The sequence below is a fragment of the Scyliorhinus canicula genome, chromosome 3, assembly GCF_902713615.1.
Source record: "Scyliorhinus canicula chromosome 3, sScyCan1.1, whole genome shotgun sequence".
NCBI classification, from domain to species: Eukaryota; Metazoa; Chordata; class Chondrichthyes; order Carcharhiniformes; family Scyliorhinidae; genus Scyliorhinus; species Scyliorhinus canicula.
The window spans coordinates 71,957,959-71,980,894 of record NC_052148.1 but is presented as its reverse complement, the minus strand read 5'-3'; the positions used below and the strand labels follow the sequence as shown (position 1 = coordinate 71,980,894).

Genomic DNA, 22,936 nt, shown 5'->3' with positions numbered 1-22,936 from the left:
TTGAGTTTAATTTTCCCACTTGCAGTGTTGAATTCCTAGATTACTGGTGACTACATAACTATGCTACTATGCAAACTGTAAAGTTGATGGTGTTGGTTAGGTAATGGGAGCACATTATTGTGAGCTAATGGTACTTGAACTCAGCCAGATCCACAATTTTTTATATGCATGGTAATAGAACAGTACAGCACAGAACAGGCCCTCCGGCCCTCGATGTTGTGCCGAGCAATGATCACCCTACTCAAACCCACGTATCCACCCTATACCCGTAACCCAACAACCCCCCCCTTAACCTTACTTTTTAGGACACTACGGGCAATTTAGCATGGCCAATCCACCTAACCTGCACATCTTTGGATGCTATCAGAAGACCATGATATTGGAAAGATACGATCTATTGCTACTGGTTTGGTAATGTTTTGGTACTAGAATAGTACCCAGAGGTCTAGATTGCAAGTCCCACATTTGTAATATTTGATTCAATGAAACTGATAATTTGTGGTCTGGCATTATTTAAATTAGAAATTTAACTTGATTGTCCAAAAACCCAATCAATAATTTGTTCATTGATGTCCTTCAGGTAAAGGGACTTGCTTCCCCAATCTATGAGTACATGTAACTACAGTTACATTTGTTATGTTTGAGCTTTAATGCCATCTGAATGGCCTAACAAGCCACCTGGTTGGACAAATCATAGAATTTACATCGGGTCTACACCGGCCCCTACTTAAGCCCACACCTCCACCCTATCCCCATAACCCAATAACCCCACCAAACTTTTGGATACTACGGGGCAATTTAGTGTGACCAATCCATCTAATCTGCACATCTTTGGACTGTGGGAGGAAACTAGATCGCCTGGAAGAAACCCACGCACTGGGAAATCGTGCAGACTCCGCACGGACAGTGACCCAAACCAGGAATCGAACCCGGGTCCTTGGCGTTGTGAAGCAACAGTGCTAACCACTGTACTACCGTGCTACCTCAAATAAGAGGGGCAAGTAAGCACATTCCAAGAACAAGCAGTTTAAAACAATTCAGCAAAAATTGATCTTAATAATAATAATAATAATAATAATAATAATAATAATCGCTTATTATAGGCTTATTGTACCCTGCAAGTAGGCTTCAATGAGGTTACTGTGAAAAGCCCCTAGTCACCACATTCCGGCGCCTGTTTGGGGAGGCTGGTACGGGAATTGAACCCGCGCTGCTGCCATGTTCTGCATTAACAAGCCAGCTATTTAGTCCAGTGTGCTAAACCAGCCCCTGTTCACCACAAACCAGGAATTCTTTTTTGTTCATGTTCACAAACAAATACAACTTCAGGTCTAATACTGATTCTCTGCCCAGGATTTCTTTCATTGACCTAGCTGGGAGCGAGAGAGCTGCTGATGCCAGGAATTCCGACAAGCAAACTAAAATAGAAGGAGCGGAAATAAATCAGAGTCTCTTGGCCGTAAGTAGTTTGTACAGATGAACATTACTAGACGATTTTTAAAAATTAAGAAGTACAATTGGCCAGGAGATGGACTCTATTAATGCGCTACACTGTGTAATAGTGTAATACAGATTATGCCATAGAGATGACTGGCTTTCATCCAAGAGTCTTAGTATGAGACCATTCTGTATTTATCTATCAGCCTCATTTCAATCCACCAGCCAGCTGCCTGTCTTTGGACAGGTAGGAATTACAAAACTGGGGGGCCTCCCATTAGCACCAAAGTAGATCTATGGGGTGGGCAGAATTCAAAGCCCTAATGTGGATGGGAACCAGAGCGGTGCCTGGGCAGCAGAGATTAGAAATTCTATGTGGCACCTGGAAGATTTACAATACCTTATATTAACTGCAAACCCTTGAGATTTGTCATGAAAAAGTTGTTACTCAAAGCTGTGTCCTGACTAAACCAGAATAACTGCAATTATTTAATGGAAAAGTTGGGGGCGGTGGAATGGTTGCTTCCTAGATAATTTAGGTTGAGAAAGAGTAAAATAATACTTTTAATTCACTTGGGAGGAAGAAGATCCGGACATGAAATCAATGTGATATTTCACTTGTATCAAAGTGTGTATCACTTATTCAACAACAACATTGTGCTTGTTTTCCTTCCTTTTCTAGCTTAAAGAGTGTATTCGAGCTTTGGACCAGGATCATCCTCACACACCCTTTAGGCAAAGCAAGCTTACGCTGGTAAATTGTTTGTTTGCATATAAATCTTTACACAGCTATTTCTCTTCATAAAACTTAGCATTGTACACCAGTTAGCATTTTGAAAAAAGGACTGAAACTTTCATCAGTGACTCCAATCCCATGTTTTTGGAAGCCTTTCACGATTTATTTACACCTGCAGTAATTCTATGCTTTCACATAGCAAACAGCAATCCTCATGGCTATCATTTTGAGAACTTCAGCTGCAAGAAGTGCTGGAGAAATCGTCTATAGAATTTACAGTGCAGAAGGAGGCCATTCGGCCCATCGAGTCTGCACCGGCTCTTGGAAAGAGCACCCTACCCAAGGTCAACACCTCCACCCTATCCCCATAACCCAGTAACCCCACCCAACACTAAGGGCAATTTTGGACATTAAGGGCAATTTACCATGGCCAATCCACCTAACCTGTACATCTTTGGACTGTGGGAGGAAACCGGAGCACCCGGAGGAAACCCACGCACACATGGGGAGGATGTGCAGACTCCGCACAGACAGTAACCCAAGCTGGAATCGAACCTGGGACCCTGGAGCTGTGAAGCAATTGTGCTATCCACAATTCTGAAGGCCATTTTGAGGTGGTATGTTCAGCAGTGGTGGACAAAAAATGATCTAGGAGTAGAACTTTGCATGATGGAAATGCACATCAGGAATTCAAGTGTAGAGACCAGTGCATAAAGTGTAATTGATGGCTAGGGCTGTGGAGTACTGACCTCTTAAGCCTAAATTCCTGTTTTGTGTGTGCTTCACACTTAAAGCTACAGTGAGTAGGAACTTCTGGGTGGAATTTCTTGTTCCAGAGACCAAGTGCGGTGGGGGGAGGGAAAGTTGACGCAATTCCAGCTGGGCAGCTTGGTGGGTTGTCGCATGGTTTTATTTTTGTCAGTTCATTATTTATGCATCAATGAGGAGCTTGTCGTATCTTGTAATGGGTGGGCGGGCTAGGATTTGCCCGCCCTGTTATTATAACTTGTGGTTGAAGGTCTGGGTACCACATTTAACTGACACCCATATAGACATTCACATTCTGAAGCCCAAGGGCACGATTCTCCAGGAAAATTTGTGAAGGCTGTCGTGAACTCGGCCGAGTTTCACGACGGCCTCGGGGCCCGCTCCTCTCACCCCCACCTGGGGGGCTAGGAGCGGCGCTACGTTATTCTCGGCCGCCGGGCCTTGACGCTTGTGTCAAGGCGGCCCGCCGAGAATGACACGACGGCGGCGCCTATGTGACGTCAGCCGCGCATGCGCAGGTTGGCCGGCTCCAACCCGCGCATGCGCAGCTGACGTCACGACGGCTGACAGCTCAAACCCGCGCATGTGCGATGGCTGTCTTCCCCTCAGCCGCCCCGCAAGACGTGGCAGCTTGATCTTGCGGGGCGGCGGAGGGGAAATAGTGCGTCCGATTGAGACACCAGCCCGACGATCGGCGGGCACCGATCGCGGGCCTGTCCCCTCCCGAGCACAGTCGTGGTGCTCATTTCCCACCACGCCCCCTACAAGCCCCAAAACGGGCATCTCATGGCGATTTCACGACGGCAGCGACCAGGTGTGGTTGTCGCCGTCGTGAAACGGTCGCGAACGGCAAGGGTCCATCCACGTTTCTGTCTGATGTTGTGACTCCAACATGCGAGTGCATTGAGGTCACCATTGGAAGGGTGGTATCCGCCTTGGGATCCTGGTCCAACAGTTTCTGCCGAATACATGCTTGGATCTGCACTCCAGCGCTGTAGCCATGAGTGGGGTTCATCAGTGGTTAGACGAAACAGGGACCTCGACCTCCCTCCAGGTGCCCCTTTTCCTCAAAGTCAGGGAGGGGCTCCTGGGTACCCACAGCGAGAGGAGTGTTAGCCGTACACCAAGGGGCCTCCTCACAGGACGTTCCAAAAGGGTCCAGCTACTCTCTGCCTGTGACCTCATCCAGAGCAGGAGACCCTTTGCTGATTGGTGCCCTCTAGGCCTCGGGCCTCCAGAGCTTGATTGCCAAGGTCATCTCAGACAACAGAGAATAGCAGCTAGTAGGCTGCCATCAATGCTGCCAGGGATGTTGGGGATCCATCTAGATGTAGTTGTAGGATAAGAAAAATGAATAAGTACTGAGAGCATAATGGTGGAATGGGTGTTCGGTCTCTGTATGTACTTTGCACATATGTAAATATGTTCTCCGCTGCTGCCTCAAAGTCCCAGGTAGTAAATGGCTCTTACATGTGATGCAATGTTCCTCAGGCATCCAAGTGTAACAGATGCCTCCTCTCCTCCAATATCTCCGTTTGACTTCCTTGCGTCTTTGTTGTCATGCTTAATCACAGCTCAGTCAGTAAGTAGCCTTTTTGTCCACATAAGCAACACAAACAAAGCTAGTTCCTATACGAACATGGTGGTTGGACAATGCATATGTAAGCTTTGTGCTAGAGGACCATATAATGTGGGTACATGAGTATACACCTTGGAAGGTTTTTTATTATCCTGACATAGCTGTACGGAAGTCTATTCTCTGTGTTCGTAATTAATATTTATTGCGACCTGCCTTAGAGTTAGTCCAAACAAGTGCATTTTTCAGTGACCTTCATGTAATTAATGTCCGGTTTGGGTTACCATTTAAATAATTGTTGAGGACCGTTGCCTTTTCTGTCGGCCTGCAGCGTTAACTCATAACCGCGTTTACATATAAACATTAACAATATTAGTTCCCCCTCGCCACATGTATGATGCAGAGCAATTAACCTAATTTGCACTTGTTGACTCTTGCAATGTCTGCTCGATGCCCATGAGTGTGTGATGTTATAGATGTGTGTCAAGCCTCATGTTGCGGTCTATGAGGATGCTCAAGGTCTAACTACATAGCTTGATGACCATCCCTTGGCTAACTCTCATATGGGCAATCTGTGTGGTTCTCTCATCATAACAGTGCCATTAATGTTTTCAGCTTCCATGTACATATTGCTATCTGGTAGAGTGAATTCTTGAAGGACTAATGGCATACGAGTGATGGTCCTGCTAAAGCATTCGCTGTGCACACAAAGGTAACCTGACTCGCAGGCACATTCTGAGGCTGCAGAATGACCGATGACAGCGCCCTAAACAGAATGTCTTCTGGTGGCTAAATATTATTTATGCTTAAAAGATGGCCGTTGCAGAGATGCAGCTATCTAGATTTAGATCAGTTCTCAGAAGGTCAAGTGATAACCTGTTACTGATGATTCTTCTCCTCGAGTTGCCTTGCAACATTTCAGGCAAACAGCCGTGAGTGCATTGATGATTGCAGTGGAGTTCCTGCCCCTTGGACGCTGCCATAGTCAAATATTGACGCAATGCTTGAAAGGACAGCACCATGTCTACTTGCTGCAGATTGGGCACTGGTGGAGTTCTTAGCCCATTAAAGAGCAGCCACATGCTTCATAGACTGCCTAGAGTGAGGCCATTGTTATGTACGATTGTGACCTACACATTCTGAGATTGATGTCCTTCATTGAAATGTTGAGGACTACAAGAAGGTCTTGATGTCTTCCCTGCAGCAAAGAGACAGGTGAAGTGCTCTTGCGTGAGATCAGATCCTGGTCGAGTTGTTGCACCAAGTGGTTCAGAAGAATACTGTTGAAGATTTTACCCAACAATGGAGAGGAACGAGATTCCTCTATGATTGTTGCAACATTGGCAAGTTTCTTTCTGCTTGTCATTGGACAATACAATGAACAATGGAGACATCATTGCATTCTTGTGGGATGGTTCATTGTTTCCACATAGACTGAAAGAGTTCAGTGTGCTTCTTGAACAGACATTGACCTCTAGCCTTGTAGACCTGAGCTGGGATAGCAGCAGCCTTGGAAGTTTGGCACTAGATAGGAGTTTGATTGCATTTGTTTCTAATAGGTATATACTTATTGGATAGGTATATACCGCAGGGCAAGAGTTATAGCTGGGGGAAAGGCAATTATGATGCGATGAGGCAAGACTTGGGATGCATAGGATGGGGAAGGAAACTGCAGGGAATGGGCACAATTGAAATGTGGAGCTCGTTCAAGGACCAGCTACTGTGTGTCCTTGATAAGTATGTACCTGTCAGGCAGGGAGGAAGTGGTTGAGCGAGGGAGCCGTGGTTTACTAAAGCAGTTGAATCACTTGTCACGAGGAAGAAGGAGACTTATGTAAAGATGAGACGTGAAGGTTCAGTTAGGGCGCTCGAGAGTTACAAGTTAGCTAGGATGGACCTAAAGAGAGAGCTAAGAAGAGCCAGGAGGGAACATGAGAAGTCTTTGGCAGGTAGGATCAAGGATAACCCTAAAGCTTTCTATAGGTACGTCAGGAATAAAAGAATGACCAGGGTAAGAGTAGGGCCAGTCAAGGACTGTAGTGGGAAGTTGTGCGTGGAGTCCGAGGAGATAGGAGAGGTGCTAAATGTTGTTGAGGAGAATACTGAGATACAGGCTACTAGACTAGAAGGGCTTGAGGTTCATAAGGAGGAGGTGTTAGCAATTCTGGAAAGTGTGAAAATAGTTAAATCCCCTGGGCTGGATGGGATTTATCCTAGGATTCTCTGGGAAGCTAGGGAGGAGATTGCTGAGCCTTTGACTTTGATCTTTATGTCGTCATTGTCTACAGGAATAGTGCCAGAAGACTGGAGGATAGCAAATATTGTCCCCTTGTTCAAGAAGGGGAGTAGAGACAACCCCGGTAACTATAGACCAGTGAGCCTTACTTCTGTTGTGGGCAAAGTCTTGGAAAGGTTTATAAGAGATAGGATTTATAATCATCTAGAAAGGAATAATTTGATTAGGGATAGTCAACATGGTTTTGTGAAGGGTAGGTCGTGCCTCACAAACCTTATTGAGTTCTTTGAGAAGGTGGCCAAACAGGTGGACGAGGGTAAAGCAGTTGATGTGGTGTATATGGATTTCAGTAAAGCATTTGATAAGGTTCCCCACGGTAGGCTATTGCAGAAAATACAGAGGCAGGGGATTCAGGGTGGTTTAGCAATTTTGATCAGAAACTGGCTCGCTGTAAGAAGACGGAGGGTGGTGGTTGATGGGAAATGTTCAGCCTGGAGTTCAGTTACTAGTGGGGCCACTGCTGTTTGTCATTTTTATAAATGACCTGGAGGAGGGCATAGAAGGATGGGTGAGTAAATTTGCAGATGACACTAAAGTCGGTGCAGTTGTGGACTGTGCGGAAGGATGTTGCAGGTTACAGAGGGACATAGATAAGCTGCAGAGCTGGGCTGACAGGTGGCAAATGGAGTTTAATGCAGAAAAGTGTGAGGTGATTCATTTTGGAAGGAGTAACAGGAAGACAGAGTACTGGGCTAATGGTAAGATTCTTGGTAGTGTGGATGAGCAGAGACATCTCGGTGTCCATGTACATAGATCCCTGAAAGTTGCTACCCAGGTTGATAGGGTTGTGAAGAAGGCCTATGGTGTGTTGGCCTTTATTGGTAGAGGGATTGAGTTTTGGAGCCATGAGGTCATGTTGCAGCTGTACAAAACTCTGGTGCGGCAGCATTTGGAATATTGTGTGCAGTTCTGGTCGCCGCATTATAGGAAGGATGTGGAAGCATTGGAAAGGGTGCAGAGGAGATTTACCAGGATGTTGCCTGGTATGGAGGGAAGATCTTATGAGGAAAGGCTGAGGGACTTGAGGCTGTTTTCGTTAGAGAGAAGAAGGTTAAGAAGTGACTTAATTGAGGCATACAGGATGATCAGAGGATTAGATAGGGTGGACAGTGAGAGCCTTTTCCTCGGATGGTGATGTCTAGCACGAGGGGACATAGCTTTAAATTGAGGGGAGATAGATATAGGACAGATGTCAGAGGTGGGTTCTTTACTCGGAGAGTAATAAGTGCGTGGAATGCCCTGCCTGCAACAGTAGTGGACTGGCCAACATTAAGGGCATTTAAATGGTCATTGGATAAACATATGGACGATAAGGGAATAGTAGATGGGCTTTAGAGTGGTTTCACAGGTCGTCGCAACATCGGGGCTGAAGGGCCTGTACTGCGCTGTAATGTTCCATGTTCTATGTTCTATTAATAGTGTGGGAGGAGTCCTGTGGCAGCATGTTGATTGTTCTTAGTTTGCTGGATGGAGGCTGATTAGGAATGTGGTTTCAAAGTGCTTTGCCCATCTTTCTAGAATTTGGGAATTTTCTTTGAGTAGTGTTGACCCGTTGCCCCTGAGGATTTGTGCTGAACCAATAAAGGAGGTGGTGGCTAAATGGAAATGTCATACAAAATGAACTAGTAATCCGGAAGCCTCGGCTGCTGCTCTGGGGATACAGGTTCAAATCCCGTCATGGCAGCTAGTGAAATTTAAATTTGATTAATTAATAAATCTGGAATTAAGAGCTAGTCCCAGTAATGGTGACCATGAAACCATTGTCGACTGTCGTAAAAACCCATCTGGCTCACAAATCCCGTTTAGGGAAGGAATTCTACTGTTCTTACTTAATCCGGCTTGCATGCGAGTCCAGACTAACAGCAATGTGTGATGTGCTTTCACAGTAACTTCATTGCAGTATAGAACATAGAACATTACAGCGCAGTCCGGGCCCTTCGGCCCTCGATGTTGCGCCGACCTGTGAAACCATCTGAAGCCTATCTGACCTACACTATTCCATTTTCATCCATATGTCTATCCAGTGACCACTTAAAGTTGGCGAGTCTACTACTGTTGCAAGCCTACTTCTGACACTAATAAAAAGATTATTATAAAAAGATTATATCACTTATATGAACTCAGAGATGGCCTAGCCAGTCACTCAGTTGACCAAACCACTACAGAGACAAAAAGGAAGTAATCTGGACAGACTACCCGGCATTGCTATAGGCATCAGAAACGAAAACGACACACCAAGCCCTAATGACCTTGCAGGACAGATTCAGCAGAAACAGCATGGCAGTCAGGAGGGAGACCTGCACAATGACTTTGGACCTCGTGAAGACTCGTGGCATCTATTCAAAAACGGGCAAGGAAACCTCCTGCTGATTACCGCTGATCAGCATTGCACCAAATGAGGCGCTGTAGATCATCAGCAGCAGAATTGTATTTAACCACAACCTGTAACCTGATGGGCTAGCATATACATCACTCTATATTACGATCAGGCTATGGTTTACATAGGGGATTATAGCTGCTAGTCCTACATTGTCCGCTAATTTGTATTTGTCCAGTCTTTGGACCGGAACAGGCCGCTGTCCTGTTGGGATCTTGTCACCGTGGCTTTACATGATTCCTTGCTTGCTAAACTACAGATGTAATGGCTGACTCCGGTGGGAGAGGCGGTAGAGGGTCTCCTTTCCACCTTATCACCTGCAAAATGAAGTGTTTGAATGGACCAGTGAAGCGGGTACAGATCTTTGCACACTTGAGTGTCTAGATCCAGGTATTGTGTTCCTACAGAACTCTCACTTGTGGGTGAAGGACCAGATGAGGCGTCGCAAAAATTGGGTGGGATAAGTCTTTCACTCAGGCTTTAATGGTAGGACCAGAGGCACAGCAGTATTAATCCACAAAGAAATATGATTACTCCTTCCCAGATTTTGGATGATCCAAATGGCTGCCACATTATTGTCTGTGGTTCACTGGAAAACACTCTGGGCGGGATTCTCCGACCGCACCCGCCAACCGGAGATTTTCACCCGAGGTCAATGGACTTTCCATTGTCCGCGTCTCGCCTGTGGTGATCTTGTGGTGGACGGGGTGGAAGAATCCAGCCCTCTGATTATTTGGGTGCATTTTTATGCTCCCAAATGGGACAATCTGAGCTCCATAAACTCCATAGTGGAGTATCATTGGAGTTAAGAAGAATGAAATGTGATCTTACTGAAACATCTAAGATCCTGAGGGGGCTTGACAGAGTAGATGTTGAGAGGATGTTTCACCTTGTGGGGGAGTGGGTGAATATTTAAAGTGGTTGATGTGATGCAATCAAGTGGGCTGTTTTGCCCTGAAGGGCATTTAGCTTCTTGAGTGTTGTTGTGGTTGGACTCATGCAGGCAAGTGGGGAGTGTTCCATCACACCCTTGACCTTGTACCTTGTCGATGGTGGACATCTTTGGGGAGTCAGGAGGTGAGTTACACGTCCCAGAATTCTCAATCTCTGGTCTTCTTTTGTAGCCACAGTATTTATATGTCTGGTCCAATTATGTTCAAGGGCAACCCTCGGGATGTTAATGGTGAGATCCCTTAGGGCTAGGGGTCTGGATGGTGACGAATAACTATGTCCAAGAAGGTTTTTTGGAACAATATGTGGATAGGCTGACTAGAGAGGGGGTTATATTGGACCTAGTACTTTGGAATGAGCCCGGCCAGGTCATCAGAGTTGCAGTGGGTGAACATGTGGTGAACAGTGACCACAATTCCGTAAGCTTTCAGATAGTCATGGAAAAGGACGAGTGTTGTCCTAGGGTTAAGGTGCTAAATTGGGGGAAGGCTAACTACAGATTTGGACTATGTTGTTTGGGAGAGGCTGTTTGAGGGTAAATCCACATTTGGCATGTGGGAGCCTTTTAAGGAGCAGCTGATGGGAGTGCAGGACAGGCATGTGCCAGTAAAAAGGAAGGACAGGAAAGGCAGGATTCGGGAACCATGGATGACCAGGGAAATTGAGAATCTTGTCAAAAAGAAAAAAAGATGCAAACGCGAGGTACAGGCAACTAAAAACAGATGAAACACTTGAGGAATACAAGGAAAGTAGAAAAGAGCTCAAGCAGGGAGTTAGGAGGCAAAAAGGAGTCACAAAATGTCCTTGGCAGGATTAAGGAGAATCCCAAGGCATCTTAAGATGTATATTAGGAACAAGAGGGTAGCTAGAGAAAGAGTTCGTCCACTCAAGGACAAAGGAGGGAAATTATGTGTAGAACCAAAGGAAGTAGGTGAGATCCTTAATGAGTATTTTGCATCGGTATTCACAAACGAGAGGGACACATTAATTGGTGGTGCCTCAGAGGGATGTGTAAACACTTTAGAACAGGTCGTTATTACGAGGGAGGAAGTGTTAGGTATGTTAAAAAGCATTACGGTAGACAAATCCCCAGGGCCAGATGGCATCTATCCCAGATTACTGAGGGAGACAAGAGGTGAAATCGCTAGGCCTCTAACAAAAATCTTTGTGTGTTCGTTGGCCACGGATGAGATCCCAGAGGATTGGAGGACAGCCAATGTTGTCCCGTTATTTAAGGAGGGTTGCAAGGATAACCAAGATAATTATAGGCCAGTGAGCTTGATGTCAGTGATAGTGAAATTGTTGGAAAAGATTCTGAGATAGGATCCATGCACATTTGGAAGTGAATGGTCTTATTAGCGACAGACAGCATGGCCTTGTACGAGGGAGGTCATGTCTCACTAATTTAATTGAGTTTTTTGAGGAGGTGACAAAAATGATTGGCTGTGGATGTTGTCTACATAGACTTTAGTAAAGCAATTGATAAGGTACCTCTGGTGCAAAAGATTAAATCACATGGGGTCCGGGGTGAACTAGCTGGACGGATTCAGAACTGGCTTGGCCAAAGAAGGCAGAGAGTAGCAGTGGAAGGGTGTTTTTCCGAATGGAGGTCTAACTAGTGGTGTTCTGCAAGGATCAGTACTGGGACCTCTGCTCCTTGTAATATATATAAATGATGTAGGAGAAAACGTAGTGGGTCTGATTAGCAAGTTTGTGGATGATACTAAGATTGCAGATGTTGTGGATAGTGAAGAAGATTGTCAGAGAATACAACAGGATTATAGATCGGCTGCAAAATTGGGCAGAGAATTGGCAGATGGAATTTAACCTGGACAAATGCGAGGTGATGCATTTTGGTATATCCAATTCAGGTGGGACCTACAAAATAAATGGCAGAACCATCAGGAGCATAGAGACCCTGGGTGTGCAAGTTCACAGATCCTTAAAAATGGCAGCACAGGTGGAAATGGTGGTAAAGAAAGCATATGGCAAGCTTGCCTTCATAAGACAGGGTGTCGAGTATAAAAGTTCAAAAATTATGTTACAGTTACAAAAAATGTTGGTTAGGCCACATTTGGAATACTGTGCCCAATTCTGGTCACTACACTACCAGAAGGACGTGGAGGCTTTGGAGAGTACAGAAAACGTTTACCAGGATGTTGCCTGGTATGGAGGGTATTAACTATGGGAAGAGATTGAATAAACTAGGATTGTTCTCCCTAGAGAGACGGTGGCTGAGGGGCGACCTGATAGAAGTTTATAAAATTATGATGGGTACAGATAGGATGAACAGTTGGAGGCTTTTTCCCAGGGCGGAATTGAAAATTACAAGGGGGCACAAGTTAAAGGTGAGGGGGGACAGGTTCAGTGGAGATGTGCGGGGAAAGTCTTTTACACAGAGGGTGGTGGTGGCCTCTAATGCATTGCCAAGCGAGGTGGTTGATGCAAATACGTTAGCGACCTCTAAGACTTATTTGGATAGCACATGCATAGACAGGGTATAGAAGGATACAGGCCATTTGTCTAGATAGGACATGTGATCGGTGCAGGCTTGGAGGGCTGAAGGACCTGTTCCTGTGCTGTACTGTTCTTTTGTTCTTTGATGGTAATTGTTGGAGATGGTCATTGCCTTGCACTTGTGTGGAACGAATGTTACTTGCAATCAACAGCGAGCATCCCCAATTATGACGGCAGGAAGATCATTGATGAGGCAGCTGGATATAAACAGCCGGTACGATGTTCTGGGGATGAGATGATTGGCTTCCTATTGACCGCAACTATCATCATTTGTGCTAGGTATGACTCCAGCCATTGGAGAGTTTTTCTCCCAATTCCAGTTGACATCAGTTTTACCAGAGCTTCTTGGTGCCACATTGTAGCAAATGTTGCCTTGATATCAAGAGCAGTCTTGCTTGTCTCTCTCTGGAACGCAGCTCTTTTGTCCGTATTTGATCAAGACTGTAATGAGGTTTGAGCCAAGTGGCAGAACCAAAACGGAGCATTGGTGACCACTTGGTAGTACTGTCAATGACACCTTCCATCACTTTGCTGATAATTGGTAGCAGACTGATGGGACAGTAATTTTCTGCTGTTTAGAGGTGAGGGCATATCTGAGCACTTTGTCAGGTAGATGGCATTCTTTTATCTGTACTGCAACAGCATGTTTAGGGACGGACTATGTAGTGATCGGCTTAAAGGAGCAATAATCTGATAAACAGCTGATCTAAAAATCTTATTGTACTCATTTAAAACAATAGCATTTTTTATTTACACAAGTAGGAATGCATAGTTAAGAAAATTTCCAACTCCTCCACCTCTAATTGGGAAATTGTTCCACAGATCTTTGGATTTTAGTTCTGGTGAGTGCAGGTGTTGGCCCTGTAAAGAGTTTAGAAGCAGCCATAGGGGCTGGCGAGTGTTGAGATGGACTGTTGAAAGGGCACTTTGATGCTGTGGGATTTTGTCCGAGTTACAATAAAAACAACAGTCCTCCAACCCTCACCCCCTCCCCCCACCCCGCCACATACTCCCCATGCCAAATGATGTCACCTCATGCCCCCCTCTACCTACCCTATGGCTAATTATAACCCTTGGGTCAACTCATGCCAACCCATAACCCTTTGTCCGTGCATCTTTCATGCTAGCCCACCCAATATCCACCATGGACAGATTTCAGAAGCCATGGTGAGATGAAAGAAAACAAAGTTCTAAATGTCCATTTTAGGCTTCACTTTTGTTTTTAAAAACTCGTTCATAAAAATACATTCAATACATTTAAATTCCTTTATGTGCTTCATTCCATATGAAAACAAAGATTAGTATTCATTGCCCTATATCAAAAAATTTATAACCACTTGGAACTGTCAAACTGAACTGAACTGTAATAATAGGTTGTGAAATTTGTCATGTAGCCCCAATCATATAATGATAACCCTCAGGCTTATGGCAACAGACAGCTAGTGAAATTGCAAACAGGTTGTTTTTTCACCAAAAATTAAAAGGCCTGGGGATTTAGATGACTTGACAGCTTGACAGCCTCACTGAACTTATCTGTTTAAAGGTAGCTACAGTTTTACATGTGCAGCTGCCTCTGAACCACAGATGTGCAAACTACAACTCATCGCTAAACTCCACCCTGGCAAAAAATAGTGGATGTAGAGTTCAGGTCGTGTAACCGTCAGGATCGGGTCTTCAGTGCCATTTTGGCTGAGTTGTGTGTTGTGGAGCCATTGCGGCATTGTTAAATTCAGACCAAAATATCAATTAATTGAATGATGATCGATACTAGTTTAATTCTTTTTTTCAAATGGTAAATACAAAATTTTAGTTGTCCTTAAATGTATCTGTGAATTTTTTAAGGTATTGAAAGACTCATTTGTTGGGAATTCTAAGACCTGTATGATCGCTAATATTTCACCTAGCCACGCAGCCACAGAACACACACTGAACACTTTACGTTATGCAGACAGGTGAGCAGCAAGTTGCAACTTATTCCAAATGTTATTTTAAGGTGATGGGGAAATTGGACAGATTAAGCCCTCTTAATCACAGGAGAATCCCATGTCAGTCTCCCAGCAGCAGGAGAACAACCCCTGATGAAATTGGAGGGCGGATTCCCTGCCACTGGTATCAGGATGTCAAGTTAGACTCATAAATGAGCCAATTCATACCAATTATCCCTAAGGCCACCCGCCTTTTGAGGATCCTCAGATTTAAAAAAAAACATAAATTTAGAGTACCCAATTATTTTTTGTTCCAATTAAGGGGCAATTTATTGTGGCCAATCCACTTAACCTGCACATCTTTGGGTTGTGGGGGTGAAATCCACGCAGAGATGGGGAGAATGTGCAAACTCCACACAGACAGCAACCCAGAGCCGGGATCGAACCCGGGTCCTCAGTGCCATAGGCAGCAGTGCTAACCACTGTGCCGCCATGCTGCCCACTCAGGAATTTAACAAGAGCCGCACAACCTTCCCATGCTCACTAGGCTGACCAGCAAACCAGCCTGATGTCTGCGGACCCATAATGGGAAGGGGATGGGAAGGGTGCACTGTAAGCCACCCCCTACGTATGCCTCTGACTCCGATCCCACCTACACTTGCTTTGGTCTGAGGTTCCATGACATTCCTGGGCCTCTGGTGGTTGCAGTGCTGCAAGGGGCCACCACATCCACTGGTGTAGGCTGTGACCAGTGGCTGCCGGCATCTGATTAGCTGACGGCTCCCAGCAAATGGGACTTCCACCACCAGGGATCTCAACCGTGGGGGGAGGCCTGACTGTGGTTACTTAAGTTTCTGAAGGGTACTATATTTTCATTGGCCTTTTTTATGGAACTGAGGGGGTTCACTGCTGATCTCTGACTGGTGGGTGAGACTTCCCATTTGCCCCACAAAATATAGCCTGTGGTATCTTAAAGAGGACCGCTTGAGAGCAGCCTGCATGGCACCTTCATGATTACTGTCTGGTTGTCAACAGGGATAATGGTGCAAGAATCTTGTTAGGAGCTCCTGGTTAGGAGGGAAAATGGTCAGCTGAACATCAAAAATAACAAACTATGGAAGATGATTTGCCTACTTTTACATTGTTTCTTAAAAAAATAAATTTAGAGTACCCAATTCATTTTTTCCAATTAAGGGGCAATTTAGCGTGGCCAATCCACCTAGCCTGCACATCTTTGGGTTGTGGGGGCGAAACCCACGCAAACACTGGGAGAATGTGCAAACTCGACACGGACAGTGACCCAGAGCCGGGATTGAATCTGAGACCTCGGTGCCGTGAGGCAGCTGTGCTAACCACTGCGCCGCCGGGCTGCCCTCTACTTTTAAATTGTTATTAGATTTAATGCTTCTAAAACCTCAGAATTAGATGGATTTATTGTTTTTTTTACATTTTTAAAATTAGCATTGTATCCTTTTAGCTAATCTGTCTGTTAATATTTTCAGGGTAAAGGAATTAAAGCGAGGAACTAAAACATCCAGCACAATTTATACTAGATGTCAAGGCGTTAGAAGTCCATCTCCAAAACATACCAAAGAAACACCTTGTAAAACATGGAGAGAAAAATCAGTACAGAAAAATATGAAGCTGAGAATTGAACAACCCAATTGTGAGTCTAAAAGTACAATGCAGCCTATAGCATCATCATCAGTCTCCCATTCGCCTAATATTCTTCTCTGTTCCACTCCAAAAGTGGCAAATAAAAATGTCCTTTCCCAGGCTAGTTCAAAGGATGTGTGGCTTAGTCACACTACACCCATTAAGAGAATGTTTAAGAAAGATTCCTCAAATGTCAAAACGAATGCAAAGGATAAGAGCAATATTACAAAAGAGTGTTTTCTGAACTCTAAACCTGGAACATCCAAAATAATTTTGTGTGGACAAAGGAATAATTTGTTTCCAGAAAATCAATATAATTTAAGTAGAAATGTGAAAGTTCAAGCAGTTTATCCCATTCAAAAAGAAGTCATTTCAAGAAACAGACTTCACTTTACTGAACAGATACCAAAGACCTATTCACCCACTGAAGAAAATAATGCTGAAAGTTTTGAAAATGAATGTCGCAATAGTCCTGAGTCATTGGTCAGCATACACTTTCTGCAAAAGGAACGGGAAAGACATTTGCGTCTTTATCACCAGCAACTCCAACAACTTCAACAATCACCACTGATGCAAAAGAAGCTTGGCTATCAACCCTTAAAGGAACTTCTCAGACAATTCTATCAACCTAAAATTAGAATGGATGAGGAGGAAATTAAATACATTTCCTCACTGCAGTGTGCTGCCCAAAGCTCAGATGATCAAAATGAATGTAGTAGCGGTTGTGATTCACTTTCTGAATACCAATGCATTGGTAGAGAAAATCAGACTGATGGTAATCAAGATGGTTTCTGTGAAGTATCAAAAAGAGTATTAAGTGCAAGAAGCAATGTTCAAGAATTCCTGTTTCCTCAAAATCAATATGTTAGTCCAAGGGCAGATGACAGCAATAAAAACAGTTCACAGTGGAATACAAGCGAAGACTGCCTAGTTACCCATTCCTCAGATGGTAAATTCAAAGAAGGAGCTTATTCACAAAACAATGTCGAACGTGGTCAAGATAACGCAAATCATTTCTCATCTGATTGCAAAAACACGCCACAGAATAAAAAGCAACAGTGTCTTTCAACTTATTGCCAAGATAACAATGCTGCTTCACAGCATTCACAAATTATCAGTAACTTGTCTCTTGCTATGGGTTTAAAAGGTACTAAAGCTGAAGATACCACTTTGTATCAAGCTAGCGGAAACAATGATTCCTATTTGAAATTGCAACCTCCATTCAAAAGGATAACAAAAGATAAACAGATGTGTAATATCACAAACAATGTAATTACGTCCAGCAACTGCATTTCTGAAGATTTATTGACTGTTTCAGATGGTCATCATTGCATGGAGAGGCCACCTTCAAAAGTTGCAATTTCTGCTGATGAAGGAATGACGGTACCATGTGAGCAGTGCACTGATGAGATGGAGGATTCATCCTGTGACAAAGCTGAAGTTTCATCACCACCAACCGTTTATTTTGGAAACTGGGTGACTGTATCACATGACTATCTTGATAAAAAACAGAAATGTTCGTATCCATTCCTTGACAAGAAACAAGCTTGTTGCGATAAAAATTCTATTTTGACTGATGGACTTGAAGTGCAGGTGGCTGCACGAGATGAAAATTATCAGTGTTCAAGTACTAACTCTTTAGAGACGTCTTGTAAAGACGTCAACATTTTGACAACCAATTTACCAGCTTTGTCAACAAATAAAAGACCAGGCTTTCAAATGCCATCGAATCAAGAAGTGTTCCTTGCTGCCTCACCATGTGGGAACCTACTCTCCAATGACATTAGCCAGACAAGTGAATGTAACCATTACAAACAAGGGGATAAATGCTTTAAGAATGAACCCTATGATGCTGACACTGAAGAAACTGAGATTATTTCTTCCATTTTACACTTGAATTATGATTCATCTTCTTCTGCTGATGATGAAGCCATGGCATATCAATGTAGCTCAGGTGCTGAAGAACAGAGCACTACGGCTTCATGTCTGAACCAAATGAATATTCAGAATACCATTTCCACCCCAACAATGTCCAGTGAGAAAGCAATAGAACGGAATAGTGCTACTATTGAAGAATCACAGCAACAAACTAAAGAGTTGATAGGTGAGAGCAGTACTGAAGAGACTCCTAACAACTGTCATAATAAATTTCAACTTCTGTGTAACTCCGATCATGAGGATTTGGTAGGCATATTTAAAGAAAAATTACTTCAGAATACTTCTCTTCAGTTTAGCCATCTCTCTGCAGAGCAATATTCCGTTTCTAATACCCAAGAGTCAGTTAGCCATAATAAAACTTACAACGGAGCGACTGACCAAACTGTAAAAAACCCTTGGGAGGATGGTAGCCAATCTACAGATTTCAACCCCCAGCAGCTGGAGACAGTGGAAAAAGTGCAGTAAGTATGAAACTGAATGAACTTCATAGCTCAGATTTACATCCTTATTTAAAAGTCATGGTATCTTAAATATCAATCTTTATAATAATTGATATGAATCTGGATAGGAGCTAGCTAAATCAGTAATAAAAACGCTGTTATCTGTGGCCCATGTATAGATAATTCATCTCAACAAAATGTTATTGATTCTTCTTGGACATATAATTGAACAGCCTGATGATGTTTTGATTGGTGCTGTGGAGGCCGACCACAAATCTCCATTTGGGAGGTGCCGCTGCCACTTGCTGCGCAGCTAGAGCACTGTTACTGAATTATAGTGGCGCATTCAGATGTGCCACTGTGTGTGCCCAGACACCTTGACTGGAGGCTAACATGATGTAAGTCAGCTGAATGGGTTGATGTAATGCCCGAATATAAAATTTGGTTAAAGCATGTCTTTATGAATCACTCCTGAAATAATAAGCAATATGAAGCAAGCATTGTCTAGGACCATGTGAAGGGCTGCTCAATAAGTTGCAGGTGAAGTATTTTTTGACTTGCTTTTGCAAATGCTTGGTTTGCAAGAGCACTATTGAGTTGCTGGAGTAATTTGGAGATAGTTGATGCAAACAATAAGAGAGGAAAGACCAGTGCCATACATAGGTATGGGTTCATATCCTCTCGTTTCATTTGGTCTGCAGTACGGCTAGGGCATGAGAGCAGGCTCTGCAAGGAGGCTGGAGATGGCGGGCTCTTTTTTCATACAAGGTCATGACTATGATGTTCAGGGGCATCGCTCCCACTTAGCCATGGGCCTGAGGAGACAGCTTTATCAAAGAGGTGGTCATGGAGTTGTACCACCCTATTCACACTCACCTGGAATCTCAAAACAAGACTAAGACGGCACTCCCAGGGAACATGAACTCACCACTGCTCTAGCATTCTATGCCAGTGAATCCTCCCAGGTAACATCTCACAGTTTGCCATTCATACCTCTTTTTAGCACCAATAAACTAAGTGCCTCATGTGAAAGGGGCACTATTAACCCACTGTTAAGAAAACGAAAACTTTAGAGGAAACTGAAATGAAAACGTGATTCCCAGCATTGATGATGCACTGCAGCAAAGTCCCCCCTGGTGAACACAGGAATGCTCGTTTTTGTGCATACGGAACCACAGAATAGCGATAGACAGTCAGGCCGACTGACCCCCTCAAACCCCTGCTGACTAGACCTGTTAATGACCACCTTGGCCACATCCAGGTGCAGTCATATGAGGTTCTCTGATCTGCCTACTCTGCAACAGATGGCAGAACATTAGGAGCATGAGGCTGAAATAAATCAGAAATTGAGCAGCCAGGTTTCCATTTATAGATGCATCAGTTAGGTCACGAAGGCAATGTACACACAAGGAGAAGGGACTTCATCCTCTTCTCCCTGAGGAAGGAACAGCAGGCTGAAAAGGCAGTTGGGTACACCAGGATAGAGGGCTTCCATATAAATGATGGCAATATGGGAACCGCAAAGACAGTTGGTGTGTATCCCAGCAACACTTCAAGGCATTTATTATCCTGTGATGGTCAACAATATCTATTATCTTCAGGTCTCCAAGACGCATTATAAGATGGTTACTTAACGACAAGGCAACCCCTTTCTACGTGGCTGATAAACTAACTCTTCCACAATCCCATCACCTTATGAATCACCTCAGAAAAGAGAAACCTATCAGGAATCCCCCCAGAAAAGAGACCCCTGTCTGAAAGCTAGAGAGCAGTCAGACAGACAGTGAAAAAATATACTGTTGTAATGCTCACCTGGACATAATACTGCTGGCTCAGACAGAGGAAGTGTTCATTCCTGGAATGAGAAAGCAGTGACCTGTGTTTAAACCCCATAAAAACGTTTTCATTAATTTCCATTAGTGGGCTTTGATTGACAGCTTCCACACACACAGAGCTGTGAGCATTGCTTCATTCATCTTTTTCATGTAACTCTCAAGTGGTGTAACCACAATATTTACAAACATCAACCACCTCAAAGAGAATTAAATGCTGTCAGTGTCCAGCTGAACACTTCAAAATCACTCGGGCATGAAGGCGGTTGATTGGTATAGGTCCCTATGGGGGAAGGCAGGTTAGGTCACCCCTGTACTGGGGGGGGGGGGGGGGGCAGCTACAGGATCTCGCCATCGAGCTGCCCCCTCTAGATGGCGGCCCGATAGTAGGATTCCTTCTGGAATCACTCGCAATCCTCACCATGCATAGATTTTCATGACTGAGGACTAGGAATCACTTCCTGATTTGCGCTCCCAGTGGGCCAAGAGGGTAACCCCTTAAAGAAGGTGCCCCAATCTCCATCCATGGGCTTCACACCCCCGGCCTCCCGAAGCGAGCGTGTGAATCATGTGCAATTAATTTCCTGCGGGAGAACACGGTTGGATTCTTCCGTCACTCCCACTGTAAGATCACCACGGGCGGGACGCGGACCCTGTAAAGGTCCATTGACCTCGGGCAGGAATTTCCGGTCGCCGAGCGAGCGTGACCAAACTGCAGATTTTCCAAACTGAGAATTTTGCCTGCTGTTTATTTCTTTTGATCTCTTGTATTTTTCTTCATTTCCCATTACTACTTCTCCAGCCTTATTTTCCAGTGGTCCAATGTCTAGTCTTGCCTCTCTCTTACCTTTTACGTATTGAAAAAAAATTTCTTGTTATCCTCTTTTATATTACTAGCTAGCTTACACTAAAGATGAAGTGTGAGGACGTCCAGTGACGGTGATGTGCTGAGCGGATGCACATCAGGTGCGCCCCCCCCCCCCCAAACCAGAACCAATAAAGACATATTTAGATGGATTTTGCCCGGAAACTCAACAATAAAACAATGCCAATGGAAGAAAAACAACAAGGGGGAAAAATGCAAGTGAACGGGAGCTCAAGAGGTGGAAGTGGCAGAAAGGGCCACGAGCAGATGAATTGGCAGACCCATGAGGTGGGGAGCATGCGGCCGCCCAATAGAGGGGGGGACGGTGGGGGGACTGGGGGGGGGGGGGGGGGATCGACCTGAGCATCAGCCTCCCCCTCGCCACCAGGAGACGGATGGAGAAGGAACTAGCTGCCATGAAGGAGGCGATTAGAATCGAGATCCAGGTGGAAGTGGTAGTGACACAAGTGATGGTCTCCCTACAAAGGGCAATCGACAGACTGGGAAAGAAAGTGGAAGTGCAGGAGAGGACGGTTGAAGACCCCGAGAGAGCTTCGACGGGCCAGAGTAACAGGATTGTCGCTCTGGAATCAGAGGTGAAAAAGTTGGTGGCGGCCCAGGGGAACTTGAAGGGGTAGGTCGAGGACCAGGAAAACAGGCCCCGACGGCAGAACGTGCAGATCGTGGGCCTGCTGGAAGGCATCGATGGCAGAGACCCAACAGAATATATTGCCCAAATGCTGGGCAATCTAGTTGGGAGAGACAGCTTCCCAACCCCCCCAGAACACGACAGGGCACACAAGTCACGCAGCCCACAGCCCAAGGCGGAGGAGCAGCCGAGAGCAATCATCGCGAAGCTGCACCAGTACCAGGACCGTGAGAGGATCCTGTGGTGGGCTAGACAGAAAAAAGCAAGCACATGGGAAGGACATAGAATTTGTATCTATCAGGACATTGGGCCAAATCTGGCAATAAAAAGGGCTGAGTGTAAACGGGCATAGTCGGCGCTTTATAAAAGTATGGTGCGATTTGCCATGTTATTCCCAGCCAGACTCTGGGTCACGCACCAGAGCAAGGAGTACTATTTCAATACCCAGCGGAGGCAAACAACTTCTTATGGGCCAACGACCTGGACCAAGGACAGCGATGAGGGTGGGTCTGAGGAAGATCGCTGAAAGAAGCAGAAACAGAGACTCATAGACACTGTAACATGTTTGCGCGGGACTGTACTGTCTTTCTGATCAGAAAGACCGCTCACAGGATAGAGCGAGGGCAGGGAAAAGCAGGTGAGGGAGCAGGCAGAAAAAACGGTGGGCCTAGGCAAAAGGCTAGACCAGCCCTGGGAGGGGAGCCACCATACTAACGGGGAGGGCTAGCACGAGAAGACAGACAGTAAGAGGGGGCCATGTCGCACCTCCTGACATGGAAAGAGCGCCTGGCCAGAGGGGGGTGCAGAAACACGGGGGCGGGGTGGGGGGGGGAAAGAGAGATGCAGGGAGGGAGGGGGGAAACAAGGAATATGTAGGAAACAGGACGGAAAAAAGAGTTGACACTTGGATTGGCTTTGGCAGGCAGGGAGCCGGCCGAGGAAACAAGATAGAGAACATAGAGAAATACAGCAC

General features: G+C 45.0%; 1 protein-coding gene across 1 annotated transcript in view; it reads left to right on the top strand.

The window, feature by feature from the left end:
* The window catches only part of LOC119962720 (kinesin-like protein KIF24), a 118,304-nt gene that overhangs the window by 68,233 nt on the left and 27,135 nt on the right, over window positions 1-22,936 (top strand). Inside the window, 4 exon segments of the mRNA XM_038790698.1 lie at window positions 1,354-1,459; window positions 2,120-2,191; window positions 14,501-14,610; window positions 16,086-18,638. Coding sequence (XP_038646626.1) covers window positions 1,354-1,459; window positions 2,120-2,191; window positions 14,501-14,610; window positions 16,086-18,638 — 2,841 coding nt within the window.